The following is an 11,751-nucleotide window of genomic DNA, read 5'->3' as shown; positions in this document are numbered from 1 at the left end:
ACATGTATCTCTAATGTAAAGAGATCTTTTGATTTTAACTGAATACCTGATATTAGTAGATTCTAATAAAATATAACAGAAAATATGGAGGGGAACCCAGTGATCTTTAATCTCAACAGGTTATATATATAAAAAATACTCAAATCCATTTTAAAAACAAAATTTTCTGTACTTAAAATTCATGTCTAACTTTCCAGTAGTACATATATCTGTCTGGTTTCTTCAAACCAACTCTAATCCCATACCATGCCTTCCGTATTTAGAGAATTTAACAGGACAATTTATACTAGAGGTATGGTCAAAATCTTGGGACAGCTGTAACAATATCTGTCTACAACTCGACTATCACAGTTCTCACATACTACTTTTTTTGGAACAAGAAATATTGTGACAGTTGCTCTTCCTCTTAAGACCTTTAATCGCTCTTGTACAAATGTCTGCAATTCTTTCAATATAGTTTTCATCTTCCCAAAACATGACAAAGTTCAGCTGTTTTATCAAGTACTTCAGCTTCAGGTTGTGGATGTTTCATGGCTTTTGTATTCTTATTCTGGTTCCAACCAGTAAATCTAGTAGTCTTCTATTTTTTTTTTTTTTTTTGTAATTTTATTTCATTCTCTTTTGATTGCTTTCAGAATCTCCTTCACTTTGTGTCAATTTTCTGGCACCAGTAAGTTAGGTGAAGTACACATCTGCTTTTCAGCCTTTTGGCTATTAACAGTTGAACTACGGAAATAAAGAATAAGTCCCTGTATGGCAGCATTACTACACTCCAAAAGTGTAAGAAGATTATCCTTGTAGCTGTGCTACAGCTTTCCCACTCTCAATAGATTTTCATTGCTTGTGCTATTTGACTATGGTTTGCACATTGTATGTTTCCATCACTACATAAATATTCTGTACTCCTGACTCTAATACTGTGAACGACTGTTAAACATAATAGTCACCTGTCTTGACAATACAAACAATAATAAGTTTAAGGGAGCACAAAATAACCTACACATATGACATGGACGGCTTCTTTGAAACTGAACAAATTAGTGCTCGCTCGAGTCTACGGATGATCTGAAACTGTATATAACACCTCTTCTTCCCTTATATTGCTGTCATGGTGCATACTTCAAACAGAACAATTCTGCACAACTTGTTCTTTCTGAGTTAGCATTCCTGGTCAATATACTATGACCGGCACTCAAACATTCTGCATAACTGAGTGCGGTAAATACCTCATACTAGAGCTCTACATAACTGATGAAAGTGAACACACCAGAGTATCTACATATGCTCCTGTATAGCTGAAGGGGGTCAGGTATGTAGTAAGTATGCACTAACAGCTGCATCTATGAAGAGAAATGTGGGTAAGGGAGGCTGAAATCTATGAGGATGATGTCACATGTTGTGCACTGGCCATGGAAGCTAAGCATCTAATGTTCTCAAAAAGCCAATGTCCTACTCAATATAGCCTACCTAAACAACATAATCAGGCTAAAAAGACAGAAAAAAAAAAAGAAAAAAAATAGCACATTGCAAAAAGGAATGTGCATACACATTCCTACAGTTAGCTATAAAGCACACAAGCTGTGAAACACAGCCACACCCCAGCCAACATCATGACAACAGCCATCTGTCACAATGGCATTTCATCCACCATCCAATGCCTTCACATTTTAACATTATTCAGAGTAAGAGTAATACATGCTACAATGCAAGTGTAATAACTTTAATGCTATAACTATCGAGGGACAGATTACACACAGAAATCTGGAGCAGAAGCTGTGACCTAACACTCCTGAAGGCAAAATGTATAGTGCGTGGCAAGTTCTTTTAATTAGAACAGATGCTTACGGCTCTGAAGTACTTAATGAGTTGATTCCTGTAGTCAAGGGTAATGGGTTTGAGTCCTTCAACCTCTATTTACCTACTATGTACCAGACGGTACCTCCAAGTCACCCCTGAAAAGGAGCACTTTGCCCAAAGGATTTACCCAGTTAAACATATAACATTAAAAAAAGATTTTTAATCTTACCTTTTTGCTAACATTTTTCTCTCTCACTCCTTTCTAAAATTACTGAATATATCATTTATAAAGATGGGCTGCTAACCGTCAAAAATCTGAGATTTCTGTGTGGGCACTACATTTACACTGCTTTTTACTACCACAGGAACAAGATTTACAGAAATACCAACAAATGAGTGTTTTTTTTTTACTTGCCCAAAGTCTTTGGCACTATTTGCTTACTGTGTTCTCCCGTTCTTGTATATTTTGAACTGGACTTTAAAATGATTTCCTAACTGCCTTCACATTCGGGATGTAACAGTCTTAGTGATGAACACCTCTTCTTCCTTGAACAATATAGCCTACGTTCCTTCAACAATCCACATTACTCAATCTATTTTAGCTACACCTTGTGCGATCCCGTAACACAACATAATTATGCAAAACAATAAATGGTTGTCCAGAGAACAGACCTTGATGACAGCATCACTAGTTCAGATCTGAGGCAAAAGTCTCATCTTACTAAGCACTGCCCGATATCAAATCCCTCAAAGCCAAAAAACATGGCAGTTGACACCTTTTCCCATCTTAGCTACACCTCCTCCACAGAAGGAATCATCATCCTCAATTATGTTGCCAAAATCTTGGTACCTTACTAGATCACCTATGGGCTAAACTTTTACCTGAATAAAAATGTGATATCCATGGAAAAATAAAAATACATACATGACCAGCATAGGAAGAGTGTCTCATAACTCGGCCAGAATACTATTTGCCTAACCTACTTCAGCCTCCATGTTGTGTCTTTCGGCTTTTCCCAGTTAGGGGCCGCCACAGTGGAACTCCGGTCTGCTAATGATTGGCAGTAGATTTTTACGTGCCGAGTTGCCAGCCCTGACGCACAACCTTCAATGAAGGTACGCCCATTTATGCATGTCTCCACACAGAAGACACTTTGGCTGAGAATCGAACAGGACAACGTCTTACTGTGAGGCGACAATGCTACCGCAGCACCACCACCGCAGTCTACTTCAGCCTCCATACACAACTTAATTTATAAATCCTTTTCAACTGCATACTTTACTTAATTTCATTTTCTTTGCACTCAGATAAGCACAGCCTCTTGCTGAACAACTCAAAACTTCTAGTCATTCAGAATTACTGTTGTTTCATTTTCAACTTATGTAACTTAACTACTGCATTTCACTTTCATCTTTAATGGTTCTTCACTTCACTGCGCTGAATCTTCCACCAATGTGACATCAACATATCCATCTGTGACCTCACCAATTTTATGAAGTTCCAATTAGTACCAGTTGAAAAACAGTTCTTTTGCCACTGAACTCTGCAAGAACCTCAAACAAACATTGAATAGACTTTGCTTTCTAACCTACATTGCACCTACAAATTTGCCAAAGCACATGACGTGATTTTATACTATTCAACATTATTTGGCAACTATGGAGAACTCTGTCCTTACATAAGTACCCGCCCAGAATAGAAAGTGGTGTGGTTACGCCATAGTAATTACAGCAGCATTTTTCTCCATTGCACAACCTGGACTAATTTTATTTAGATAGAAAGTAGGTACAGAGATAGACTGGACACACAGGCAAAAAGATGGACGGAATATTGCAAAACACTATCTTTTGTTAAGTTGTTCTAAGTAATTAGCACAATGCTATACCAGCATACAAATTATATTACTTGAGAATTACAGGGACAGAAGACGCAGTGTTCGGTTGGCAATAATCAACATACACCCCAACCCATGTGCAAAATGGGAAAAGGGGTTGAGGATGGATGGATGAATCAACATACCTTGGATTTGACAGGAGGCATGGCCTGGGGGAGGGGGGCTGGCACTCTCTCACCCCCACCTCTTAATTTTGAAATAATAGGTGCAGGGTGTTAAGGGGAGGCAGCCCCTCCTACCAATGAAATTAACCACCTATCTAACTAGATGATTTTGCAGAACAATGGAAGTTATCAACAACATAGCCAGAACAGTGACGCACAATAGCAGCCACCATCTGCTACTTCTGTAATGACAATTGGTGGTGAGTTGTTGCCACCCACTTAAGAGAGTGCCCACAGCTACATTAGACAAGTTTTAGGATTAGAGCTACTACCGCTAGGGAGTGGATTTCTAGATTCAGGTGATTTTTAAGGTTAGAGACAGGGATGAGGTTTATGAGTTGTAGGATTAGGAATGGGTTTTAGGTTAAGAGCTACGTGCAGGGTTTGCCATATTGCTAAACTAGATAAATTAAAACAGTTGACTAACCACTCTGTATACTGAACGCTTGACTGACAGCTGCATCAGGCTTCCAGTCAAGTCATCATTACCCACTCCTCACCGATTCGAGAACCTAGGTGGCGTGTCATAATCTGCACAACTGCAAGCAGATGTCTGTTACGGTTTGAGACGGCTAACAGGAGTTAACGTAGGTAGGCAGACAAATTGATTGGTAGCTACGTTATAAATTTGAAACAGAAGACGATCGTTAATTTGGTTGCAAGGGCTGTTTCCTTTTTATCCCCAAGCAACTATGAATTTTAAAATTCTCTCACACACAAACCAAATTAACAGAAAAGCCCTATACGGTATTTAAGCGACTCTAGCAATATTTCACTGACCGCGCAAATAGGGCACTGCCAGCACGCGTTATCAAGAAGTCTCCAGAAATTATCAAAAACTACGTTTCCTGCACAATAGTCTGAAGTGGCAGCTAAATAAAATTAGCACGGTCTGATCTTCTCTTCCTGTTACCAATACCAAACAGAATAACAAATGCAATAATCTTTACTTGTTGAGGTCGTAAGTACTTCTTCAATCCTGTCACTAAAATGTTTCATGCAACATACTTATGCAGTCTCTTTCAATGAAAAATAAATTGGGGAATATGCATGCCACTGCTGGGCAACTGTGACCAAATATCAGCGCATACAATTACTGCAAATTTTACTTCTGCGTTTGGGTGGACGCAATCCACAGACTTCTATTCCCGATTTTTAAGATGAAAAATGACAACTCTTTAAAAATTAAATAGTGATATTACTTCCACTATGGATGTCCAGAAAGTGCAATTAACAATTTAACATCAGTGTGCTGTAACGCATTACCTAGTAGATTTAGCATTCGACTCGAAAGGACAAAACTGCACAGTTATCTTTTTGACTGCTTTTAACACAACATGCCCCTTGGACGCCGCCATTTTCCCAATAGCGTGAACTCTCACACAGGAAGTAGAAGAAAATTAATTTTTCTACTCTCTCGTACGAATGAAGAAGTTTAATCCCTGCTGTAACGTGACGTGAAGTTTTATATTTCAGGCACTACGACTGGTATGGTACACTCAACTGTTCAGAATATTGTAAAACCGATTTTCCCTAATAAAATGTATGATTTTTCTTTCAAGTCATTCAGGATCAAAGTCATTAAATAACTGACTTTCAGACTTAATATACATCAGAAAATACATATTAATGCAAGATATTTTATTCTGTCAACTTTATAAGACCAATACTTAAAATCTGCGCCTGCTTTTCAGCCCCTTTTTCTTTCTCCATAATTCTTGTGCTAAGGGATTTTGATGTACGAATAGGATTGCCTAGCATCTAACTTCGTAAATCGAGGGCTACATTAAAGTTAAAAATATAGCAAATGTGCAGAACCAGTGACTTTGTTAACGTAATTGCAAGGGGTATGAAGGCATTGACTGTTAGCATATCCGTTAACTGTCCAGATATTTGTAAAATGTTCAAAATTTTGCCTCTTATTTTTGGTCTGCTTGTCATAAAATTTGTAGTTTTCTGGTAAATAGGATCATAGGGGTAGTAGGCTATAAGCCAGGACTCAGACCTCTCAACCAATCGGGGACAAATTTCAACTGAATCAGGGACAAGTCACGAAAAAATCAGGGACACTTTTAAAATATTAGTGCTATTAACTTGAAACATTGACAGACTCAGAGCATATGAATCAATACAAATTTTCTGAAGTAAAAGAAGTCTGTAACTCTTAATTATTGTCATTATTCATTAAGTGTAATTCACCACCTTTCCTCCAAAAGTCACTAGTTTTAGGAGGGATTAAGAGGGACAGAGTAAAAATTTGAGTCAAAATCAGGGACGTCTCTGAAAATCAGGGACAGTTGAGAGGTATGACATTTCAAGCCTATCCGTTTCATCCCAATGTAGTGCCATACATACACTAGTCAATACCCAGGATTGTATTTATTGACTGCCCATGTCCAAGAGGGTTGTGGGTGCTATACCTGGTAAGAATAAGGTTACCAGATACCTGCGAACCCAAAGGAGGACACTGAAGGGTCATAAAGAAGGACAAAGCCTCTCTACCCTCCTCTATACTTCATCTGTTTATACACATCTTTCCAAAACTAACATAAACAAACTGGCAACTTCCTACAACAACATTGCCAGATTTGCAACGGGTTCACCATATAGAACCCATCACTGTTTAAATCTCAAACAGCTAGGTTGGCTAGAAGTCCAAAACCAGCTACTATTTCAGCAATTTAAAATTACCCATAAGATTCTCTTTCATACCAATACTCCTAGTCTTAGTAGCATAGTCTCTCCTTATAGAAATCTTACTACCCTTCGCTCAGCAAATAAATTACAAGTAACCATTCAGAAATCCCTTAATAATCCCCAGCAGCCTACAATTACTTTCATCATTACCACTCTTCAAGTACCAACTAAAACTACACCTCAAAGCACAATGGTTATGCCCACGTACTAACCCAGATTAACACTAACTGTAGAGTATACTGCTTTTTCCCCTTCTATAACCCACTAGTGGGCAAATAAACCCTCCTTTTAATTAATATTGTAGTTTCTTATTTCTTTCTTATTACATGAAACTTACTTTGTATATTTCTAAAACCCTACTCCTGATCCTGGCACTTTCATTGTCAGTTTTAGTATTAATGCCACCTATGTTACACATGTGTAAAAAATAGGCATAATAATTAATAATAATAATTATTATTATTATTATTATAATTAATTAGAGCCTCTCATCTCTTCTCAACTCTTCTGTAGAACAAATGTCAAACTATATACCTCAGATATATGCTTCTCAAACTTCGCCATTGCCAAAACCTGCATTCATGTTTTTCTATTGATGTTGTTCATTCTATGCTAGCCTACAGCAGTAATGTATGTAATCATTTTTTTTAGCATTTTTAGTGCCTATACTCCTTGATGCTAGTTCTGCTATGTTAGTCTGCAGCTTTACTGTATTTGTATTTTTAACATGTATTAGTTTTATGTTGCTGTATTGCTTTGTATTTCTTTTACATTAGTTTAATCTTGGGAGCTTATCTCCCCGGGCCACTACTGAAAATGGACATGTATCCATTTGGACTAGCCCGGTAAACAAACGTAAAATAAAAAAAATAAAATAAAAAAGCCATGATAAAGGAGGACAAAGGAGAAGGCGTCCTGTTCTGTTCACGAAAGACAGTGTAGTGCTGCTACAAATAATTCCTTACTGACACAGGGGGCACCTGGACTGCTGTACAATAACATTTCATTACATTAAGCTAGTAGTTTGCTTCAAGGACAAAATAACCAATTTATTACTGAACAGGCTGATGGAGAAAATAACCAATTTACCACTGAATAGTTTCATGGAAAATATAACAACTACACTACTGAACAGGTTCAGATCTTTAAAATACTCAAAAGTTAAGACATGTTGCTTTCTTCTTCGTGTAATGGTACTGCTAGAAGTTTACTGCTCATAAATACAGAAACGTAATACCAGAGTACATGCAAATTCCCACAGTATATTGCACCCATAGGCTGTCACATCCTTGACTTAATAATTTAAACCAAAATGCTCCTTGCGCATGCCTTGAAATATAAAAATTAAAATAAAGACTCCATAAACCTAAAACTGACTTTCTTTCAGTTAATAAACCATCTTCTGTTCTACAACAATATGCCTGCCTAATAATGAACCTGATCTAAGATATACTATGAGTTTGCAGTGCTTTCTGAACTTGTTGACAACCACATCATGTAACCATGGCAAAAACAGCTACAATGTACAATGTACAGTGTGTTACAATGAAAACTTTAAAAACAACTAATTTGACAGGTCACAAAATGAGTCATCAAAATTAAAAGTTATAGTAAAACTATGTGTTTTCATATTTCTTAGACAAGGCAACTTTTTGCAGCAGTTCATCGTTCTCGGCAACATAGGTGTGGAACTCCAGACAAGAAACATACTTAAAATTTTACTTTGTAAGAAGAATTTCTCTGACAGAGTCAACAGACAGTCTATTTCTTTCTTTTGTCCATTGTGCGTTGATCAAGGAAAATGCTCTTTCAACGTTGGCATTGTGCCCAGGAAATACAAAAGAAAAATTTGCAGATTTTAAGCAACTCTGAATAAGTGGCTTCATTTGCACAACTTTGAAAGTATGAACACCACTGTTCATGAAGGAGACTGTCAAAAAACTTGTCATCTTTCTGTCCTATGAGTGATTTCAGGTTGCATTATTGGTCATACCACTGTACATTGTCTACAACAATACCCTTTTCGCTTATATACTGTACACATGGTAACAGATCATTGAATGTACTGTCTTTCACTTTTTCTAAATACATACAACAAAAGCACTGAAATTTATCGAAGGGTGTCATCCACTTTTCCAAGTAATCAATGCACCGTTGATACATGGACTGAACATCTGTCATGAATGTCTTGCATTCTTCATCTCGGACATCTTCACGCAGTTTTTTCAGAAGTTCTCTCACTTTCAGGGAGATAAAAGTTTCACTCTGTCTGCTTAGCAGAGTTTGCTTTGTCAACTGTAGGATGCTACAAACCTCCAACGCTGATGTTTCTTCCCTTTCAATAGCTGCAGTTTTCGCCTGAAATACTGACATCAGCGAATGCAAAAACCACAAATATACTTCTGAAAAACTGTTCTTGAAAAAATTCTTTATCAGCACCGGTGGCTGATTTATGCTCTGAAAGTATGCTTTAAACGTGGGCAATAATTGCAACAGCCTCTCAATTGCTGGAAATAGCTTGAGCCATTTAGTTTTGCTGTAGTAAAACAACTGCTGATAGTCAACATCAGTGAATTCACAGAAATCTTTTAAAGCCTCCCTGCGAACAGTATACACAGAAAAATAGTTAAGCAACTTCAGCACAATTGCTTCAACATCAACTGCCATTAAATCTGCACCATGTGTAATACAGTTGTGAAGAACATGGGCTGGCCATCCAAGGCCCACCACTGGCTTCTTAAGGCTCATTTTCAACTGTGAAAAAAACATTCTTGCCTTCTTTCCTATTTATGCCCCCAAAGTTCATGTTTCATTGTTTCCTGCAAATGCAACACATTTTGATGACAGACTGTATTTCTCAAAGGTTTCCAGTAGGTAATTACATACCGTTTCAGATGCTTCATTTGGCATGCTGTCTAGTGCAGGTAATCTAGTCTGCGTTCCACCAGCTTTCTAATTAAAATACTGAATGATAATTGGGAATAATTTTTCTACACCATGGTTACTGGCATCTGTTGCAATTTCAAACCAGTTAATGCCATTTAATGACTTTACTACTTCCATAACACTGTGAGGACCAATGACATTGTTAATAATTGCCTCCATTTTTGTCCTGGCACATGTAATATTTTTACCAGTTTCGGAGTCACCAAACAGCCTACGCATTAGACCAGAAGTGCAATCCATAGATTTATATGATTGATGATGAGCGACAGTATGAAACGCTAATGTTGCTTCTGTAGCACGTGTCTTCAAAGATTCTGCCAAATGTTTCAGTTGAAAAAAATGACGCGATTTTCGCAGACAAAGCTGATGTCTCTAGCATGTTTCTGTGTTTTTTGCTGGTAACATGTCATTTTAAATCACTGGTACCATTGTTTGCAATGGACACGTAAGAATCACAAACCAAACTTTGCTTCATTTTCAGTCAGTCCTTCACCAAAGTACGGATACTTCATTTTCACGTGGTCCAAGAATTTGCATTTCCTCTTGTTGGTGTTTCTGCTGGGCAACATTTTTAGATAAAATACTTCAGTAAAAAGATATGACAGGACTGTTGCAGAAGTACAAAATGTTACACATAGATAGAGTCTATGACCCTGTCTGGAAACTTCACAGCAAAGGAGAATTAGTGTAATATTTTCTCCCAGCCAATCAAAGCCGTTCTGTTCGGTGTACATTTATAAGGCTTTAGTCAGATTTCTTGTGCTAAAAGGATGAAAACTGTGGTCACTATCCTGGCAAACAATTGCTAATAAATAAACTATAACAGAAGGCTTTAAACAATATAAATTATAGCTTAAATATAAATTATATTTACTCTAGCTTCCAATTCTAGTTGATAAGCTACTAAGTACTGTAGAAAAAATTAAGCAATGGTCCATGACAAAGGTTAGGGTGAGTTCTGCCCACATCTGGCCATTACAAATGGTTATCTGGGCTACATAATCCTGGCCAAACCTTTGCATGGTTAAGTAAATCTCATCATGACCCACACCCCTTCCATAATGGCCTGACACCTGTCAGAATGCTTTCTAAGCAACACTATGGCTGTGTTTCTAGCTTTCATTATAGGGTTTATTCAAGCTTCCTTCCAGAAAGGATGTGCTTCCTTTTGTGATCTGGCTCACAACACCATCATGCACCACATACATATTTTATCTATTTATTTAAGGATATCTCACTGTAGTGCTCAACATTATTTATTTTAAAGAGACTGTAAGGTACATTATAACATTTTATATTAGCTGCATTAATAAAATCTTCCACAAATACATACAATAATTTATACTGCAGTACGACTTTATAAAGTATACTCAGTGAGATCATTCATAGCTGCCAACCCCCATTTTTCCAAAAGTGGAACAGTACTTCATTACATCTCAAAATATCGAGCGCCGTATGGTGGTGACTTATGTTATGTTGTTACAGAGGATGCTATCTTTCTGGGTCTATATTAGATCAGCGAATGCTTAAACAAGTGAATGCTGATTGATCGAACTTATTTAAGTGAATGTTCAAAATATCGAAGCAACAGAAACTCAATTTTTTTTCCTAGGGAAATAATTTAGTTGTCTGTTTCTGTTGCTTCGGTATTTTCAGTGCTGTGGTGGAAAGTTACAGGTCGGATTCAGGTAAGTGTGTGATTGTGTGGATGTGAGTGTTAGGGTGGGTTAGGTGAGTTAGGGTTAGGGCACGGGTTAGGTATGTGTGCGATTGTGTGGACGTGAGGGTTAGGGTGGGTTTAGGTGAGTTAGTGTTAGGGAGCGGGTGAGGTGAGTGTGCGATAGTGACGGACCTTAGGGTTAGGGTTTGGGTTAAGGTAAGTGGATAGTTAGTGGTGTGTGCAAAGTTTAGTGTAGGGTTAGGTGTCAGATTTTAGGTGTTTGTGTGTGGATTTCTGTTTGTTTGGTGTGCTTGTATTGTGTGTATGTGTTTTGTATCAGAGATTTTTTTCCCTAGGAAGGTTGTGAGTTTGAGATTGTAAGCTTTCACTTACATAAGGTTGATCAATCAGCGTTCGCTTTTTTAAGCGTTCACTGATCTAATATAGACCCTATCTTTCTGGAGCTCTTCTATATTATTTCAGTGAATGCTTAAAATAGAGAACGCTGTTTAATCGACCCAATAAAGTCAAAATTCATAAATCTCGAACACACGGAACAGTGATTTTTTCCCAGGAAAAAAAAAAACACTGA

General features: G+C 37.4%; 1 protein-coding gene across 1 annotated transcript in view; it reads right to left on the bottom strand.

Annotated features, from left to right (window-relative positions):
- The window catches only part of MRPL53 (mitochondrial ribosomal protein L53), a 240,915-nt gene extending 235,686 nt beyond the window's left edge, over positions 1–5,229 (bottom strand). The window contains exon 1 of the mRNA XM_044065770.1: positions 5,123–5,229. Within this exon, the coding sequence (XP_043921705.1) occupies positions 5,123–5,214 (92 nt within the window). The 5' untranslated portion in view covers positions 5,215–5,229. The remainder of the gene's footprint in view (positions 1–5,122) is intronic.
- Positions 5,230–11,751: the final 6,522 nt, after the last annotated feature.

This window comes from Protopterus annectens, chromosome 3.part0 (assembly GCF_019279795.1).
Source record: "Protopterus annectens isolate FY-2018-M chromosome 3.part0, PAN1.0, whole genome shotgun sequence".
In the NCBI taxonomy this organism is placed as follows: domain Eukaryota; kingdom Metazoa; phylum Chordata; order Ceratodontiformes; family Protopteridae; genus Protopterus; species Protopterus annectens.
This window is presented reverse-complemented; position numbering and strand designations above follow the sequence as displayed.